The sequence below is a fragment of the Cnephaeus nilssonii genome (genome assembly GCF_951640355.1).
Source record: "Cnephaeus nilssonii genome assembly, chromosome: X".
Taxonomy (NCBI): Eukaryota; Metazoa; Chordata; class Mammalia; order Chiroptera; family Vespertilionidae; genus Cnephaeus; species Cnephaeus nilssonii.
In genome coordinates, this window is record NC_137071.1 from 10,152,994 (window position 1) to 10,173,847 (window position 20,854).

At 45.4% G+C, this 20,854-nt stretch overlaps 1 protein-coding gene across 1 annotated transcript in view; it reads left to right on the forward strand.

Moving 5' to 3' along the window:
• Nucleotides 1-20,854, forward strand: part of SMS (spermine synthase) — a 55,868-nt gene that overhangs the window by 18,892 nt on the left and 16,122 nt on the right. The window contains exons 2-7 of the mRNA XM_079765546.1: nt 6,029-6,149; nt 7,836-7,926; nt 8,458-8,522; nt 14,002-14,177; nt 16,040-16,194; nt 16,647-16,736. Of these exons, the coding sequence (XP_079621672.1) occupies nt 6,029-6,149; nt 7,836-7,926; nt 8,458-8,522; nt 14,002-14,177; nt 16,040-16,194; nt 16,647-16,736 (698 nt within the window). The remainder of the gene's footprint in view (nt 1-6,028; nt 6,150-7,835; nt 7,927-8,457; nt 8,523-14,001; nt 14,178-16,039; nt 16,195-16,646; nt 16,737-20,854) is intronic.

Sequence of the window (20,854 nt, forward strand, 5' to 3'; positions counted from 1 at the left end):
ACTTGTTCCATTTAGCTATGTATTCGTAGGTTGATGCTTTTATGTACCCTGCCCAGGGTTCAAACCCACAACCTTGGTGTATTGGGATGACACTGTAACCAATTGAGCTACCCAATCAGGGCTTAGTTGCAGTTTTTGAAATGGAAAAAGACTTCAAGGTGCAAGTTAAGGCCATTGATGGAGAGAGTCAAGAGTTTTTCTGGCCGAAACCGGTGTGGCTCAGTGGATAGAGCGTTGGCCTGCGGACTGAAAGGTCCCCAGGTTTGATTCCGGTCAAGGGCATGTACTTTGGTTGCGGGCACATCCCCAGTGGGGAGTGTGCAAGAGGCAGCTGATTGATGTATCTCTCTCATCGATGTTTCTAACTCTCTATCCCTCTCCCTTCCTCTCTGTAAAAAATCAATAAAATATATATTTTTAAAAAAGTTTTTCTGGATTGTCTATTTCCCGAGGGCAGCCTTCTAATGGAATCCACTTTGTTAAGAGGGTTACAGCATTTTAGCCTCTTAAAGCTGAAGAAGTGGGGATATAACAAATGTTTTCCCCCCTTTTTGCCAGGGTGCCTGGTGTCTTAGATTTTTATTCAACACGAATCCTTCAATTTGTTGGGCTACTAAAGTTGTGTGGGAACAGCTCATCTTAATTTATGCACATCTGATGGATCAGTGATGAAATGGTAGTACCCCAGACCACAGGGATGGAGGGAATGAACACTAGTGCGGGTTCCTTAGAGGAGAGTCGGGTGAGCAGTTGGGGCGGGAGACAGGTTCCTCCTGCATGTACAGATTTGGGATTCGGGCATCTGGAGTTGATGATCAGGGTCAGAGGACTGAGGTTCATTCTCTTAAGCCAATAAATGGATCCCTGGGAGAAAATGAGGAAGGGAGATGAACCTTAGGCCTTCACCCCGCTCCTCCGCACGCATGTTAAAATTATTGCTGAATAAACGCACACGAAAGTGGGCATTGATCTGGAAATGGGGGCATTGAGCGTTCCAGGGGACAGAGGGCACATTTTGCCCTGGGACAGGCGGCTATGGTCCTGCACACTTTGGAAGGCTCTGAGTACTATGCTACTTATTAGTACGCATCATTCTTGCCTGGCCAGAGTTTTCTAAGAACTTTTGCCAAACAGCATTTTATTAGCCTGGTTTGGTTTACTATGTCTACTTGAAAGCAGGTGGCTCTATCTCCTTTAGAATTTGAAGCTACTGTGGAATTTTCTCAATTGTAGGCATTTTATGGCATTGCTCTCTTGTGTCGCCAAAGTTGGGTATGCTCTGACCCAGGCTCATTTTCACTTGTGTGTAGAGTACCGTATTTTCTGGCGTATAAGATGACTGGGCGTATAAGACGACCCCCAACTTTTCCAGTTAAAATACAGAGTTTGGGATATATCCACCCTGTAAGATGACACCCGGCGTATAAGACGACCCCCGACTTTTGAGAAGATTTTCCTGGGTTAAAAAGTTGTCTTATACGCCGGAAAATACGGTACCTAGTAGTTTTCAAGGTGTTCTGACCCTGGGCAATTGAGGAATGGGGCCCTTTTTTCCATAAGGGGGTGAGGTACTCACATTTAGTGGGTATGGCTGGGTTTACCGAAGTCCTGTGGAGGGAGAGGACAGACATTGAACCATATTGTCAACCTCAGTTGAGGAACCCTGCTAGAGTCAAGTACATTTTGCTTGGTCATATTACATGCTCCTAGACAGGCATGAAGGTTGAAATTTTGGTGACTTGAGTTAATTAGTTAGGATATTGTGGGGATTTCTCTCTTTTTGTATCTAGTGGTTAGATCAGTGCTTCTCAACTGTGGCTGCATCTTGGATTTTCCCTGGGATCTTTAAAAATACTGGTGCCTGAGTCCCACCTCCAGATTTTCATTTAATTGGGCTAGGACAGTGATCGGCAAACTGCGGCTCTGTTGACTAATGAGTTTGCCGACCACTGGTCTAGGATGTGGCATCAGAATTTTAAAAACTCCCCCCGTGTTTTTTTTTAAATATATTTTTATTGATTTCAGAGAGGAAGGGAGAGGGGGAGAGAGATAGAAACATCAATGATGAGAGAGAATCATTGATCGGCTGCCTCCTGCACGCCCCACTGGGGATCGAGCCTGCAACCCGGGCATGTGCCCTTGATCGGAATCGAACCTGGGACCTTTCAGTCCGCAGGCCGACGCTCTATCCACTGAACCAAACCGTCTAGGACTCCCCCTGTGATTTTAATGTGTAGCTAGGATTGCAAACCACTGGTCTAGATGTTGGTCTAGGTGTTCTAGAAACTCTGAAAAGTGGAGCTCATGTCTTTGATTTTCTCCTGAAAACCATGATTCTGGAAGAGAGATGCTGGACAGCTGTTTCAGCTCTGGCTCCCCTTTCTGGAGTCTTAGCCATGGGCTGGGGGCAGGGTGGGTAACAGGGGAGTCCCCAGGTCAGGAATAAGGTGAAGATGAGCTGAAGTGGACAGTGGGCGAAATGGCCTGGTCTTCGTGTCAGTGGCAGGACCGGCACACTCGGTGCCCATGTGGACCGGGCGGTGGTGACAGCCAGAAATAAACATTCAGACCTGGCCTCCTTCTGCTGAACTGGGACGGGACCGGTAAACCCAAAGTATAGAAATAAGTAACGTGTCAAACTGGATTTCTCTTGTATTGTGTTTTTTTTTTTCTTTCCAGTTTGAAACCTGGCGGGAGGGCCTCCATTAGCCCAAGCAGTGCCTTTGCTAACAGTGCTGGTTAGAATAGGGGCTGGTCTCCACGCTGGACTCGGCCAGCAGTCAAAGGCTGTGCGTGTATCACACAGAGACAACCCCCAGCTCAGCCTCTGGGCTGGGGTCCTCCTTCACTGTCCAGTGTGGCCAGTGACACACAGGGGGCCCTGTGTGAGTGTCCCCCCCCCACACACACGTCCCGCGTGGTTCAGGGTTCAGGGTTCAGGTTCAGGGTTCAGGCTCTGGAGGAGGCCGCACACAAATGAAAGAGACTAGAAAATATAAATTTGGAAATATTGGGGGCCAGGCGGGAGCCCAGCTCAAGAGGAAGGACTACGCTTTGCTCCAGCCTAGCAATCCCTTTTATTAAGACTATGGGATATACCCATAGCTCTAGGCAGGCAATTCCAGTAATAGCCAATGAGTAAGGATGTACATAAGACTAAAAGGTGCAAGTTGCTCCCGCTCCCTTTGTTTCAACTAGACAGTGGGTGCTTGGCTCTGACCTTTCAGAGCTTCAAGGTTAACCAGCCTTCCGGGTTCCTTGTCCACACCTCTCTGCTAGTGAAGGCAACGGGCGGCTTCCCACAGCCCTGCCTACATTGTCCTCTTCACCAGCCTAGGGATTTGTGTTCCGTTTTGTAACGTGCCAACAGAAGCCAGCCTTCAGGCCATTGACCAGGAGTGATGACTTGTTTGATACATTTTCAAAACAGAAAACATCTGTTCTAGCCAAGGAGGATTGAAGAATTTCAAAGCGGCTTTCCTCCTCTTCAGGGTTAAGTACCGCTGGGGTATGCTGGGCACACTTGTCTTTACCACTCTGCCCTTCAGTCACACTGTTGGAGAGTGGGAATTTTTGAGCATGCTTCCAGAGAGGCCGTGGACTGTGCCCCAGACAGAGCTGTCAGTGCTGACACCAGGCCAGGCCTTGAGATAGGGTCTCATGGCCCCTTCCCAGCATGTAGGCCTTCTTTCACAGAACACTGTCAGCTTTCTGAAGAACAGGATGACCCTGTGAACAACATGGTCGTCAATGGCATGATCCTGACATTGATTGGGGAAAACTGTTTTGTCTTGGGTTGCTTGCTCTGCAAAAACAGGATGTGGTTAATGTGCTTAAAATTGGTCTTGCTCAAAGGGTCTCTGCTGCTCTCTGGACTCCCTGCATGGAGAAAGGCAGAGCAGTCGCCGGCCGGCCGGCTAATAAAGGCTCCCTAAATTTTAATTCGGTCTGGGCTCCAGTGGTCTTCACTCGCCTGCTCTCCACAACAACATACACGGTGGCCTGACCTCACCAGGCTTCCTTGACAAACACAAACTGAACGAGGTCAGTTCTTTTCGTCAAGTTTGAAATCAGGATTTTTGTAGGTGGGGGAGAATTCAGTTCTGAGGGTATCATTCCGACCTTCCCTTTTAATTTCCTGAACCCAATATCAGAATAGAGAAGCCAGCTAGATCATTTTCTGCCAAATGAGTTTCCCATAGGCACGGTTTTCCTGGGAATGAGTGAAACTTGAATGAGACACAAGGTCACTGCTCGTGTTGGTCGATGCCTGTGTTGGTCGATGCCTGTGTTCCCATGGGGGTGTGGTGTGGATTCTGCTCCAGAAATCTCTCCCGGAAGTGGAGCTTTTTCCTAGAAGTGGCCTCAGTTCACTTGGGTTGTCCAGAGGGCCACCCTGACATTCTCCGGCCCTGCCCAGGTCCTCTGCTCTCCCTCCTTTGGCCTGCTGGGTGCTGCCTTCTCAAAGGGAGGAGTGCCCCCTTCCCTGTGGGTCAACCACTGTGTTTTAATGCAGGGGGGGGGGCAGAGCAGTTTGAAGTCCCTTTGCTTTCTCAACTTCCTCTCTACAACTGCTGGTACCACACAGATCTCTGGGCTCTGTCCCGCTTGTCTCCACCTACTCCTATTTTGGGGTTTGCAGGTACGCCCAGTCATCTAGTTTTGTTCTAAATGGTGTCCTTGAGTTTGGGGTTGTGATACCCTCATTGCTCTGTGTTTGGGGATTCAGAGGATCCCCAAACACAGAGCAATGAGGGTATCACAACCCCAAACTCACTCACCCGTTCACTGCCATTTTTGCTATTCCATTTGATCCTGTGTAAGTGAAGCTGAAAATAGGAATTTCGGGGGGGGGGGGGTGTATTAGTCTGCTAGGGGCTGCTGTAATCAAGTATTAAACATGGGTGGTTTAAAATGGAAACTTATTCCAGACTCCCAGGTCTGGAGGCTGGAAGTTGGAAAACAAAGTATAGACAGGGCCACGCTCCCTCTGAAGGCTCTGGGGGAGGGTCCTGGTTGCTCATCCAGCTTCTGGTGGCTCCAGGTGTCCTTGGTCTGTGATTTATTGAAGCATCCATCTTATATAAAAACTGCCGTTTGAAATTTTAACCCTGCTATTTGGCTTCTGTAAATTCTTGCTTGCTAAGACTACTCCCACTTCAGAGAGGCCATTAAACCTTCCCCAGACAAGGTTATCATTGCTGGCGCCAGGCCAGGCCTCTGGTTGAGGTCTCAAGGTCCAACACATACAGGCTCTTTAAGAACTTGCAAAAGGGGCCGGAAACACCCCATATTTGGAAGACAAAGAAGGTAAAAACATATAAATAGGGAGAATTCCTGCATGTTGGGGCCCAGAATTTGAGATACATTTTCCTCTGGACCCGCACGTAATAAATGTAACTCCATCTCTCTAAGTATTGCTTTGTTCTTCTTCGGTTTTCTGTAACATATCACTCCAATCTCTACCTCTGCCTTCACATCACCTGTGCTTTCTCCCTGTGTCTTCTCCTCTTCCGTCTCTTATAAGGACACATCATTGCATTTAGGACCCACCTGGATATGGATAATCCAAGATGATTTCATCTCTGGATCTTTAAATTAACTGTGTTCTTTTGTGTTACCTGGAAATCTGTATCCTCTCCTTGCAGGGTCGAGAATCTTGTTTTTTAAAAAAAATATTTTTATTGATTTCAGAGAGGAAGGGAGAAGGAGAGAGAGAGAGACATCAGTGATGAGAGAATCATCCATCGGCTGCCTCCTGCACTCCCCCTACTGGGGATCGAGCCCACAACCTGGGCATGTGCCCCTGGCCGGAATCGAACCCAGGACCCTTCAGTCCGCAAGCTGACGTTCTATCCACTGAGCCAAAACAGGCCAGGGCTCGAGAATCTTTATAGCTCATGACAAATGGGACTCTGGCTACTCGTTGTTCAGGTTTTCTCATAAAGTTCAGTCATCACACTGTGTTTCTACTGGCTTTTCTTCTGAACGTGATTCCTCTGACCACTTTGCCTTCTCCCTCCTCTAGCCGACAGCGAGACCATCCTAAAAGGCCTCCAGTCCATTTTCCAGGAGCAGGGGATGACCGAGTCGGTGCACACCTGGCAGGACCACGGCTACTTAGCGACCTACATAAACAAAAACGGCAGGTGAGATGGCCCGAAGTGGTCCTCTTTACATCTGAGCACTTCAGGAATGGGGGAGGGGTTCAAAGGGTGGTAGAGAGTGGTGGTGTCCAGGGATTTTATTTTCCCTTCGTTGACAGTTTTTAGGAGGAGGCTAGAATTCAGTGCTTCTTGGCCTTATCGGCACAGCAGCATCGCCTGGGAGCACTTCAACAAAAATCCCATGCCCAGGGGGAGGGAGGGTGGGTAGGTGGGAAGTGGAAGTGATCAGCCAAAGAACTTGTATGCATATGTGAGTAGCCCATGGACACAGACAATAGGGTGTTTTTACATCCAAGCACACTGCCTATAGTCTCTGAACAGAATTCATCTTCTAATTTAGTATATTTCAAATATGTCTTTAACCATGACTCATAGTAGGAAATAACTTCACATCATCACATACACATCTGTGTATATACGGTACAAATATACAGTATAATTGAAAAAATGCTTCCTCAAATAATTAACTCTTTTTTTTTCAAATAATTAACTCTTAATGCATGTGATACTCTCACATTTTTATTTCATCAGAAATGCTGCTCAGATCCACCAAATTGGGGGTCAGGAAGCTTTTTCTGTAAGGAGTCACATAAAGTCTCTGTTGCATATTCTCCTTTATTAAAAGAAAAGCGCTCTTTAAAAGTGTAAAAACCATGTTTAGAGTGCGGGCTTTACAAAACGTGCTGCGGGCTGGATCTGGTTTGCAGGCTGCAGGGAGTGTGCTGACCCTGAACTTAGCGAATTTAATCACCACCTGCCTGCATTCGGAAATAACCGGCTCTGGTTTTCCTTTTTTTTTTTTTAATTGGATTTATTGGGGTGACATTAGTTTGCAAAACCATACAGGTTTCAAGTGTACAACACAACAAAGCATCATCTGCACAAGGCATTGTGCGCCCATCACCCCAAGCAAAGTCTTTCTGTCTCCATTACCTCCCCATCTACCCCACATCCCCTCTCCCCCCTTTCCCTCAGGCTATCACCACACTTTTCTGTGTCCCTGTGTTATGTACACTGAGTGGCCAGATTATTATGATCGCTGCACGCATAATAACCTGGCCACTCAGTATATATATATTAGAGGCCCGGTGCATGAATTCGTGCCTGGGTGGGGTCCGGCCAGCCTGGCCAGGGGGAGGGGACATGGGCAGTTGGCCTGCCTGCCTGCTGGTCGAACTCCTGGTCAAGGGGACAATTTGCATATTAGCCTGTTATTATATAGGATATACACTGAGTGGCCAGATTATTATACGTTCAGAGATCATAATAATCTGGCCACTCAGTGTATATGGCTCTGTTTGAATTCTGAAGGTTAATGGGGAGAACCTAGTTGGCCCCTCCCACCCTCTCTCCCCGTGGTCACTAGACCTGGCTGAATCACGTGCTGGGAAAGCTTCTTAAAAATCAGATTCACAGAACTTGCTACTGAATGACTTTCTGGGCCCAAGAACCTGTTTTGAAAACCTTAGTGTTTGGTGACTCTAAATCTTTCCTGAATGCTTGGTGGCTTCCCTGTCCCTAAGTGGCTCTAAAAAGGCAGCAGCAGGGTTAAGTATGTAATTTGGGGGGGAGGGGCAGAGGAGAATTGGTCTTTCCTTTGAATTGGTTGACATCTTTTTCCCCCTTTTGATACACTTCCTCAACTTAAAATTATGCTTTCCTTCGTAGCTTTGCCAATCTGAGAATTTACCCACATGGATTGGTGCTGCTGGACCTTCAGAGTTACGACGGCGATGCAGAAGGCAAAGAAGTTGACAGTGTTGGTTTTTCACGGTTACTTACTCGAGTATTTGAGGGTCCCAAAGCCAGCTCCGTTTCATAATGTTACAATGATTTCACTTAATTGCTGACTTCCCAGCGAACAGTAGACGTTCCTCCCTCCACAATGAGTGGTTTTAGAAGCGAAATAGTTCATCCTCAGTCGTTTGTAGGAACCTGGCCGCCACTTTTCCCTTGACAGCTTGAGGACTGATTTTACTGTCCACCGCAGCGAATGGAATGTAAAGCTTTAGCCGAGATGTTATATCTGCATTACCCTTGAGCCTCCCCCTTTCCCATTGTTTCCTTGGTAACTTAGACCGAGGTTAGGTCAGCAGCACGGGGACTGGTTAGTGTGGGATGCAGAACCCATGGAGGCTGCTGTGTAGGGAGGGGAGGAGCAGGTGTATTTGGGTACCCCCCAGTTCACACAGCTCTGTCAACACAGCCTCAAGCTCCTGCTCTGTCATTTAGCCGCAGTTCCATTCAGCCTATTCTAGAAGCCCATTGATTTGATTTCTTTTAATCGCAGCTTTTGAACAAAGTAGAAGAAAGAATGAAAGAATTGAGTCAGGACACTACTGGGCGGGTGAAGCGGTAAGTCCACTCCCGAATGTCCTTTTGTGTTTGGTTAAGTGGTACAGTAATCGGAGAGGTGGTGGTGCCCCTGAGTTGTGTCTGCTAAACATGTGGCATAGATCAAAGTCAGCTTGTGCTTACCAAAGGCCACATGGTAGACTGAGCTAGTGGCCCCTCACACCAAAACAAGACATGAGAGAACACATACACGGACCGCGAGAGGAACATGCTGGATAAAATGAGACAGAGGCACAAAGGTGATGTGGAGGGAGTCCGAGAAGCTTGAAACTCTGGAGAGCAGAGAACCCGGTGAGGCTGCCGAGCGAGGAAACTTCCCCCTGTCTGTCCAGTGAAGAGAAAAGGGCGCCTGTCTCTGTTCCGAGATCTGGGCTCCAGAGTAGAATGAAGCAGTTAAGAGATTTATGACAGGGTGGGGTGATAGAAAATTTGCAAGTAAGAAGTCTTTGCAAGGTACTAAGAATCCAGAGGCCACCCACGTTGAGCAGCCACAGGTAGGCTCTCTTCAAATGGTAATGAAGACAGTTCAGCTTTCCCCCGTCCAGGAGTGTAGCCACTATACCACATACGGCTCTTTCAAATTAAGGTAATAGAAAGAAACAGTTCAGGCCCTGGCTGGTTTGGCTCAGTGGATAGAGCTCTGGCCTGCGGACTGAAAGGTCCCTGGTTCGATTCCGGTCAGGGGCACATGCCTGGGTTGCGGGCTCGATCCTCAGTAGGGGGCGTGCAAGAGGCAGCCGATCAATGATTCTGTCTCATCATTGATGTTTCTATCTCTCTCTCCCTCTCCCTTCCTTTCTGAAATCAATAAAAAAAAAATATATATATTTAAATATATTTTATTGATTTTAGAGAGGAAGGAAGAGTCTCAGAGAGAGTAATAGAAACATCGATGAGAGAGAATCATCGATCGGCTGCCTCCCGCACGCCCCCCACTGGGGGATCAAGCCCGCAACCCAGGCATGTGCCCCTGACCGGAATCGAACCTGGGACCCTTCAGTCCGCAGGGCAGCACTCTATCCACTGAGCCAAACCAGCTAGGGCTGAAATCAATAAAAATATTTTAAAAAAAGAAACAGTTCAGTTCTTCAGTCTCACTCCCCTCATGTCAATAGCTAATGGTTGATGACGGCCAGGTTGGACAGCACAGAGGTATTTGCCAGTGGTGTCGGATGTTAAGAGCTTTGCTAGAAGCTATAGTGTCAACATTTATTAGAAGGGATAGCGTCTGATAGGTCCTGGGAATTAATGGATCTACAGCAAATCATTCTCAGGAGTTTGCTCTTGCCTGCCTGGGTGGTTCCTTATCAGGCCCCCCAAAATTAGGAGGCTTGTCCCTTGCTCATAAAGGCCAACACATAGATGCAGAGACATAGAGGGACTTTACCAAGGTCACGCCATCACTGATGGAAGCACCTGGAATACAGATTTCTGTAGTTCATGGCCCTTGCCAGAAGAGGGAATCCTTATTGGCAAGAGCTAGGATGTTTAAGTGCTTCGTGGCTCAGCATGGTAAGTGTGATGAGCCCATTGGAAGGCTCCAGGGCCATGTACCAGAACTAGAAAGGCTTTAGTGTCTGGTGGGGCAGAGAGCAGGAAGCGGCAAGTGAAAAGAACATGGCACAGTGCACAATTTGCCCGCTTTTTTTTTATTTCTGTCGGAACGCCAAGTTCAGTTTATGTGTTCTCAGCCCCTTCCCCATCCTTCAAAAACACATCCACACCCACGCTCCTTTCTGGATTTGTTATCTTTTTCCCATTTCTAAGAGTTTTCCTTATCTACACCCATTTGAATGGAACGGGTTCCCACTGTGTTGTAAAATGTCTAAACTTGGAGATGATGGATTGGCCGACTTCAAAATGCCTCTGAGGTTTATTGGTCTGATTTTTATCGGCGATCATTCTGGGAAGAAGGAAACAGATGGAGGGCATTTATGGGCCTGAGCATTTATGAGAAGTCTGGCTCGTTTGTGTCTCTCTGGTCTAGGAGTTTCTAAAGGGGTAGTGAAGTGAGGCTTCAGACGTTCAGTTCGAAATGAGGACCTTGTTTTTGCTTGTCACTGTTTTTGCGTCTCTTCATAAAATCAGGGCGGAAGAGGTGAGAGGTGGTTGGGAAATACTTTGTGGTAGGCCCTTTGTTATTGACTTCAAAAGGACAAGGATGGTGCCACTTTTCTCTCCCGGGAATGACATTGTTAGGGAGTCAGTCATTAACAGATAAGTCAGTAACATCTGAAATTATTACTCCCCTACGGGCAATGAAGTAAATGTAATTTTTCATCTATGAAGCCATGGGGTTTTTTGTGTGTTTTTTTTATTGATTTTTTTACAGAGAGGAAGGGAGAGGGATAGAGAGTTAGAAACATCGATGAGAGAGAAACATCGATCAGCTGCCTCCTGCACACCTCCTAGGTACATGCCCTTGACCAGAATCAAACCTGGGACCTTTTAGTCCATAGGCCAACGCTCTATCCACTGAGCCAAACTAGTTAGGGCGGTTGTTTGTTTGTTTGTTTGTTTTTTTAGAAAATGTATTTTTGTATTCTACTTTTGAAAAGAAAAGGAGAAAAAGGAACAGGAAAACAAGCTCACATCAGTTTTGTTGCAAATAATTCTTATAATTTACACACTGTACCTGAGGCTCAGGGCATATTCTGCCTGACTGTCTTTTCTTTTTTCTTTTTTCTTTTTTCTTTTTTTAAATATATTTTATTGATCTTCCATAGAGAGGAAAGGAGAGGGATAGAGAGCTAGAAACATCGATGAGAGAGAAACATCGATCAGCTGCCTCCTGCACAGCCCCTACTGGGTATGTGCCCGCAACCAAGGTACATGCCCTTGACCAGAACCGAACCTGGGACCCTTGAGTTCGCAGGCCGACGCTCCATCCACTGAGCCAAACCGGCTAGGTCTGTCTTTTCTTTAAAAAAAAACACACGCATTTTTATTGATTTGAGAGAGGAAGGGAAGAGAGAGAGAGGAGGGACGGGAACGAATATCGATTAGTTTCCTCTGGCACACATCCCGATAGGGATGGAACCCACAACCTGGGCATGTGCCCTGACCAGGTACCAAACCAGGGACCTTTTGGTGCCCTGGATGATGCTCAGAGCCACACTGGCCATGGGCTGCCTGACTTTTCTACCATCTAATTTTGATTTTCAGCAGTGATGGTTGGAACAAGAGTTTGTAGGCTTCCGGAATATCCCCTGTAGCCCATCACAGGGAGATAAATGCACGTCCTGGTAGGATGAGGACTTCATCGCTGTAATGCCTTCCCCATCCTGCTGCAGATCCTTGTTTCTTTGCCAGTCTTTACAAACCACTGTGTTGCAATTAAGGAAAAAGCTCAACCTTAGCCAAGGTGCTGTTGACATAGCTGAGATTGGGCATTGTTTATTTTCAGTGGGTTTGCGCATAGGTCAGTAAAAGCCTATACTGGCTGGCTGGCTGGCTGGCAACCAGGAGGTGGGTTTGGTAGGTTTCTGCCCCTGAAAGCTGGGGCTACTCCCCACCATCAGCCAGGGGTGGAAGAGGCCTCCCCCAAGTCCTATTTGCCTGCTTGTGGGATGGGGGAAGGTGTCCTGATTGGGGCTCCACATTTTACAAGAAAAACGTCTGGTCTGCCTAACATTCCAACAGCTGAATTTGTTTATCTTAAAGATGAAGTGGTAAATCAGGAGCTGTTAGTTAAATGGGAGTTTATAGGAACTTGGTTTTGTAAATCTCAAGTGTTCTTTACAGACGCGAGTACTGTTTCCCCACGGGAAGCCTCATTAACTTAAAACAGGTCCAGACTGGACTCTGGGAAGCAGGTGAGCGGGGAGGGAAAAGAAACTCATCAGAGTGAATCAGAGGCCGCATCTCCTGGCGTTTGAGGTGTCCGCAGCTGTCTTGCTATCAAACACCACTGTCCGAGAACACGTGACTTGGAGACGGGCTGTGCCATGTGTGCGACGAGTTGTCCTTGTGTTTGTATTCCAGCTAGCTTTGCCAAGCCCCTTTTCCAGGTCTGTGTTTCCCTGTCACTTAGTGTCCTCTGCTGGTAGTTTCTAGTACATTCACCCTATCTGAAGTACTGAACACTTCTGCAATAATGGAACCAGAAAATCATCCGTTTGCAGCCACTCTAGTAAAAATAGGTTCAGGCAAGAACCGTGTAGATGCCAAAGCCACCGGTGAAGGCTTCTTGGGAGATCAGGACCTTACCCAGTTTTGGAGGATCACCCCCCAGCTTGCTTAGTAATTTTAAAGGGAAAGAAAGGTACCTTTGCACATGGACAGATCTGGTGCCATCTACTTCAGCTGCTTGGTCACACTTAGCAATAATAGGACAAGCACACATCTCCTGTCCCTAATGTGATGCCTCTAGGACCGTGGTCGGCAAACTGCGGCTCGCGAGCCACATGCGGCTCTTTGTCCCCTTGAGTGTGGCTCTTCCACAAAATACCACGGCCTGTGTGAGTCTATTTTGAAGAAGTGGCATTAGAAGAAGTTGAAGTTTAAAAAGTTTGGCTCTCCAAAGAAATTTCAATCGTTGTACTGTTGATATTTGGCTCTGTTGACTAATCAGTTTGCCGACCACTGACCTAGGATATACCGTACTTTAAGGCGTATAAGACGACTGGGCGTATAAGATTTTCCTGGGTTAAAAAGTCGTTTTATACGTCGGAAAATACGGTAGTCTAATATATCTAATCCATTAAATCTAATCACATCAAAATAGTCCAATATACCGTATTTTCCAGCGTATAAAACGACTTTTTAACCCAGGAAAATCTTATACGCCCAGTCGTCTTATACGCCGGAAAATACGGTATGTCAACCTGACTCTAATGAAGATCATCAGGCAAACCCACCTGAGGGGTTTTCTGCAGAGTGCCTGGTCTGGTGGTCTGGACTTTTCCAAGATGTAATGTCATGAAACATACAAGGGGGGGGGACTAGTCTAGATTAAATGAGGCTAAAAAAGGGGGAAAAAAACCCCAGCAAAATACAGTGTATGATTCTTCGTTCAAAAGCAGAACTACGAAGGACATTATTTGTACAATTGGAAATACTCGAGGGTGGATTCTGAACTACATGGTGGTGTTACGTCCATGTGCACTTGGCAGGAATGTGATAATGGCCATGTAGTTAAGTAGGCAGTCTTAAGAGATCCCTGCTGATGTATTAGGGGTAAAGTGTGATGTCTTCAGCGACCATTTTCTCCTTCAACTTGTTATTAGGAAAATTTAAATCACGCCAGGAAGGTTTTTAAAGAATAAAGTCCTATGTGCAGCAGTTGTGGAGATTTGGTGGTGGCCATGTTGGTTAAACCTAAAAGGCCAAGCATTAGATTTGTGGGTGCTATTCAGGAGTCGGCCTGGGGTCATGTGGCTTGCTTCCTGCACACTCTTGCTCCCAGGTCTAATTTTAAGGCAGGCTCACCGTAACCGGTCTACTTACAAGGCTCATTCCTGTTTCCTTTTTTTTCCAGATTACCACCCATAGTTCGAGGAGGGACCATTGACAGGTACTGGCCCACTGCTGATGGCCGCCTGGTTGAGTACGACATAGATGAAGTGGTGTATGATGAAGACTCACCTTATCAGAACATTAAAATTCTGCACTCGAAGCAGTTTGGAAATATTCTCATCCTTAGTGGGGATGTTAGTAAGTATTCCAGCCCTACCCCAATTATATAACAAAGTGACTGTGTTGGCCCCAGCTGGTTTGGCTCAGTGGATAGAGCGTCAGCCCGCGGACTGAAAGGCCCCAGGCTCGATTCTGGTCCAGGGGCACATGCCTGGGTTGTGGGCTCAATCCCCAGTAGGGGGCATGCAAGGATCAATGATCCTCTCTCATCATTGATGTTTCTATCTCTCTTTCCCTTCCTCTCTGAAACCAATAAAAATATATTTAAAAAAAATTTTTTAAAGTGACTGTTGGATTATGTTGCTTTCCTGACAAATATCACTTTTGTGGATTTGCCCAAGCTTGTCCTTGGCACTGGTGTTTTTGAAATGAACATTTCTGTTGTATTAACTTGTAGATTGTCTGGGCCTTCATGTTTTACAGCAGAACCAGGAAAACTTTCTCTCGACATTCCTTTTTCTTAATTTCTTAGTAATGAGTATTTGGATTGTATTTCAAAAAGTATATAATTGCTTATTTACAAAAATATTTTTGTTATGGAAAACCTCACATCTAAGTGGACAAAATAGTATGACGAACCCACATAATATACTCACCACTGAGTGTCAATGGTTATTGACTCCTGGCTAGTCTTGTTTCCCCTAAACGCCAGTCCACTTTCTTTTTTTTTTTTAATATATTTTATTGATTTTTTACAGAGAGGAAGAGAGAGTTAGAAACATCGATGAGAGAGAAACATCAATCAGTTGCCTCCTACACACCTCCTATTGGGGATGTGCCTGCAACCAAGGTACCTGCCCTTCACTGGAATCAAATCTGGGACCTTTCAGTCCGCAGGCTGACGCTCTATCCATTGAGCCAAACCAGTTAGGGCATCAGTCCACTTTCTTTCTCATTTTTTAAAGTTGATTTCAGAGAGGAAGGGAGAAACATTGATGATGAGAAAGAATCACTGATCAGCTGCCTCCTGAATGCCCCACACTGGGGATCTAGCCTGCAACCTGGGCATGTGCCCTGACTGGGAATCGAACTATGACCTCCTGGTTCATAGGTCAGTGCTCAGCCACTGAGTTATCCTGGCTGGGCTCTTTCTCATATTTTTATAAATATATTTTATTGATTTTTTACGGAGAGGAAGGGAGAAGGATAGAGAGTTAGAAACATCGATAAGAGAGAAACATCGATCAGCTGCCTCCTGCACACCTCCTACTGGGGATGTGCCTGCAACCAAGGTACATGCCCTTGACCAGAATCGAACCTGGGACCTTTCAGTCCGCAGGCCGACGCTCTATCCACTGAGCCAAACCGGTTAGGGCTTTCTCATATTTTGAAGCAACTCTCAGATGTTGTGTTATTTCATCTGGAAAGCCATAATTGCTTTTAATAATTCACATCAGTACATCCTTAAGACCAAGTTTTCTTCCGAATGACTAATGCAGACATGTATGTCATCTATGTATGTAATCTATTGTCTTGGGACTGATGAAAACTCCACAATTCAAAAAACTAGCCGAAACCGGTTTGGCTCGGTGGATAGAGCGTCAGCCTGCAGACTCAAGGGTCCCAGGTTCGATTCCGGTCAAGGGCATGTACCTTGGAGGGCATGTACCTTGGTTGCGGGCACATCCCCAGTAGTAGGGGGTGTGCAAGAGGCAGCTGATCGATGTTTCTCTCTCATCGATGTTTCTAACTCTCTATCCCTCTCTCTTCCTCTCTGTAAAAAAATCAATAAAATATATTAAAAAATAACAACAAAACTACCTTTGTGCATTGTTGAATGTGTTTAAAATGGAAAGTGAAACATCTTGGGCTAGAATCCAGCCCTTCCCAGATGTCTGGGTTTGGGTAGAGTCACCAATTTGAATCTGTTTCCTTCCTAGATCTGGCGGAGAGTGATTTGGCGTATACCCGGGCCATCATGGGCAGTGGCAAAGAAGATTACACTGGCAAAGACGTGCTGATTCTGGGAGGTGGAGATGGGGGCATTTTATGTGAAATAGTCAAACTGAAACCAAAGATGGTCACTATGGTAGAGATATCCTTTTTATATGGAATCAGGTTCAATGGGCTGCTTTTGTTTTCTACCTTCCTTTCTGTCTTGTGACTCCAGTTAATGTTATGAGGGAAATGTGTGATAAAGAGTGCCTTGAACAAACTTTTCAATTTAGTACCAATAGCCTTTTTATGTGGCCAGCAACAAAGAAGCAGAGATAATCTAGTTGCAAATGAAGGAGCAAGCAACTGTGGTACCATGTCTACTCAGCAGTTGCCAAAATAGCTTCTTTATGAGAAGAAAAAAATTCATTTCTTTTTGAGTGTCCTGGGTGCAAAAATATAATCATTGTCTTACTCATCTTTTTTAACTTGTGATACCTAAATGAATGCTATAAACTTGTTTGTCTTAACCTTTTTAAAAAAGTATTACTATTTCAGAATTCTTTGATATGTTTAAATTCTGGCTAAATTTCTCCTTAACCTGTTCTGAACATTGACCAAATGGTGATTGATGGATGTAAGAAATACATGCGAAAAACATGTGGTGATGTCTTAGACAATCTTAAAGGAGACTGCTATCAGGTACTTGTGTTTTCCAGATAAAGTTTTTAAATGAACTGATAATATAATTAATCTGAATTGTGCCTTCCTAAAACAACCTTAAGTATAACTGATTAAGAAGATAAATAGATCATCTTGTACAGGAGGAGAATTTTCTGTCTACCCTTCTAGTTCTTGGTTGAGACTCCTGTAATCACAGACAGATTAACAAGACAAAAACAGACATTTATTGGCATGTATACCTCATGAATATGTGGAAGATCCCAAGAGAAAAGTGAGTAACACAGAGGTAGCTTTAGAATTTAGGCTTAAATATCATCTTCTATGTATATAAAAGCCTAATATGCAAAGTGTCCACTCTGGAGTTTGACCGACCGGGAGTTCGATCTCTCGCTATGACTTGCACTAACCACCAGGGGGCAGCGTGGATCGAAGGAAGGCCCCGGCCAGCAACTGCTAGGGACCCTACCCGTGCACGAATTTTGTGCACTGGGCCTCTGGTCTTAAATAGGGAAAGGGGATGTAGGTGTTTTGAGGGAAAGTAAATGACTTTTTGGAAAGATGGATGGCCCTTAGAAGAATAGATAGAAGGCAAGGTAGTTTGTGACAAAGTTTGTCTGAGACCACATAGTGTCAATCTTCTCTCCTGTGATAAGAGGCAGTGTTCCTGGTTGAATCCTCCGGGGAGGGGAATGGATGACAGTTGAGTTTCTTTTGGAGGATCTGTCTTTAGGCAGATAAGGGGAGTTCAGAGAAAGCCTCTCTAGTCAGTATGCCAATGCAGCATATTTTGAGGTCGCATGTTCTGCTCCCCTTCATTCTCTGTGAGTTATAGATAGATTTATATTTAGGACAGAAGTGTACTGATAATAAGAAAGAACTCTATAATTTCTGAATTTAATAACATTCATTCTTTTCTTTTGTTTAATCCTCACCTGAGGATATTTTTCCATTGATTTTTAGAGAGAATGGGAGAGAGAGGGAAAAGACAGAAATATCGATGTGAGAGAAGCACATTGATTGGTTGCCTCCTACACGAGCCCCAACCAGGCCCCAGGCTGGGGAGGAGCCTACAACCAACTTATGTGCCCTTGACTGGAATCGAACCCAGGACCTTTTGGTCCTCAGGCTGACGCTCTATCCACTGAGCCAAACCTGCTTGGGTTCATTCATTCTTATATAAAAGATGTCATGTGCCATTTTGTGACCTGACAACCACCACCTTTTGTCTCTCCACCCTGGATAATCTCTCTGTGGTTCCTGTCCTAAATTCTACTGTACTTTCAAGTTCACCAATCATTACATTTGTAGGATACATTTTGTATTATATTTTAGGATGCATGTTTGATGTTCATACATGCAGTACTTTTTAGAACAAGATAATCAAGCAAATACTTCTTTTATTTGAACAAAAATCTTGTGTATCTCTAGATGTATAGACATTTTAGATGAGAGCTTCAGTTTGTTGATATGTAAATTATCCCATCCCATTGTCCTTAAAGAGTGGGTATCCAACTTTGATTTCACAGTACACATGTGTTAATTTTTTAAGCTGAGAGGAATTACACTGAGTGGCCAGATTATTATGATCTCTGAATGCATAATAATCTGGTCACTCGGTGTATATCCTATATAATAAAAGGCTAATATGCAAATTGTCCCCTCAACCAGGAGTTCGACCAGCAGGCAGGCTGGCCAACCGCCCATGTCCCCTCCCCCTGGCCAGGCTGGCCGGACCCCACCCATGCACGAATTCATGCACCGGGCCTCTAATATATATACAATTCATACACACACACACACACACACACACACACACTGAGTGGCCAGATTATTATGTGTTCAGAGATCATAATAATCTGGCCACTCAGTGTATATAGAAAGGTATATATAAGTGGGAAGATTTACTAATGGCCTGGGGAATAAACCTTTCCAATTGAAAGTCCATCTGAGGGCAGAGCACTGAAGGCAGAAGGTGACACAGACAATTGGACATTTTAGAGAAGGGAAAAGTAGTATTTTATTTGAAATGGCTGGGCTCTTGGGTAACTTGTTTGCCTGAACACATCCTTTTCCCCCCTGCCTTCTTTCTGGAACAGAACAACCAGCAGGGGGAGCCTGTAAAATTCTTCTGCCACAGTTTTCCCAGCTCTAAAGGGGTGGAGGTTGTTGGTCTCCCTGGCAGCGGCAGACAAGCCCCTTAGGCATTAAAATTCTGCCACCATTAACAAACCCCCAGGACTTTGCAACTGTTTATCATTTGAAAAACAGAAAATTACTCTGTTAACCTTTTTTAGAAAATAATAAGTGTTCCAAAGCACTCTACTGAAATCATTAAAATAGTACAAAAAGAATACTAAAAGCCTTTTTTTGTATGTGCAAGATTTCCAAGTAAAATAGTAGTAAATTAAATCTGACACTTTATTTAAAGAATGATGTATATTATGTGCAAGAAAGTTTAGTTCATAAATGTAAAAATCTTAAGACAACATAATTTATTATATGAATAATTTAAAGGAGAAAATAATTGACATTAATAGATGATAAAGCATTTGGGAATATATAGTCATTCTTTTTTTCAAAGATCAAGATATTTGTATTATGACATTCAGTTGGCTTAGAAGTATTTATAAAATATTTTTAAATTTTCTTTTCTTTTTTTCCATCACCATTTATCCCCTCTATGGCCTCTTCCACCTCCACCTCCACCCCCACTCCTGTAATCACCACACTGTTGTCCATATCCATGAGAGTTCTCTCCCTCTCCCTCTCTCTCTCTCTTTTTTTGGTGTTAATCTTCACCCAAGGATATTTTTTCCATTGATTTTTTGTTTTTTAGAGAGAGAGTGGGAGGGAGGGAGAGAGAGAGAGGCAGAGGAAAACATCTATGTGATGGGAGAGAGACACATTGATTGGTTGCCTCCCGCACTCACCCTGATAGGGGCAGGGATCAAACTGGCAACCTGGGTACGTGCCCTTGACTCAGAATCAATCCCTTCCAGGAGCATGCTGGCGCTCTAACCACTGAGAAACACCAGCTAGGGCCCCTCTCTCTTTTATTATTTTTTGCTCAACCACTTTAACCCCCTCCATCCCCTCTTCTCCCACCAGAGCTGTCTGCTTGCTCTCTATCTATGAGTTTGTCTCTATTTTGCTTGGTAGTTCAGTTTATTAATTAAATTCCACATATGAGTGAAATCATATAATACCTGTCTTTCTCTGACTGGCTTATTTCACTTAACATAATGCTCTCCAGGCCTGTCCATGCTGTCACAAAGGGTAATGAAATTTCTTTAGGTAAAATAAAATTGCAAAAGAAGGGCAACTATCTAAACATAATAGAAACCATCAGAAACCTAAAGATAGTATTATATTAAACTAGGGGCCCAGTGCACGAATTCATGCACATTGAAAGGAACTGTGGGCCGCGAGGCTGCAGTGGGCACAGGGGAGGGTCTCAGCCCATCCTCTGTGCCCCCACCCGGCACCTCCTGCCGTGGCCCCCGGTCCCCTCTCTGCCAGTAGCCCCGCTTCCTCTGCCGCTGCTCCCATACGCTGAGGGTGCCAGCCCCACTCGCAACCGCTGACAGCATGGAGTGATTGGGGCCAGTGCCAGCAGCAGGTGCAAGTGGCGGCTGCTGCCCTGATTGCCCCTCAGGAGCAGGGGGAGGTGGAGAAGCCCTCTGGGGCGATTGGGGCTGGCAGTCACTGTTTGCACCCACTGACAGCACTGAGCGATCGGGACCTGCAGGGGGTGCAAGCAGCGGCTCCAGTGCCGGCAGCGTGTGCGAGTGGGGCTGGAGCCAGCAGCAGGTGCGAGCGCTGGGCAGGAGCGCACAGGAGCAAAGAATTTTCAGTAACCAGAGGCTCGCCCTGATGACAACGACCAGCACCTCCGCTTACCTTCTCCACCATCCCGCCACGCCCAACGCCTGCCATGTTCCATGCATGCCCCCTGGTGGTCAGCACATTCATAGTGACTGGTTGTTCTGCCGTTCAGTCTATTTGCATATTAGCCTTTTATTATATAGGATGGTATCAGCTCAAGAAAGATTCAAACAAGTAGAGAATTTTTATGAGTTGATTTGAGCCGAACTGACAAAAGTTGCCAGGAAGCAAAATCTCAACTGATTGAGAAA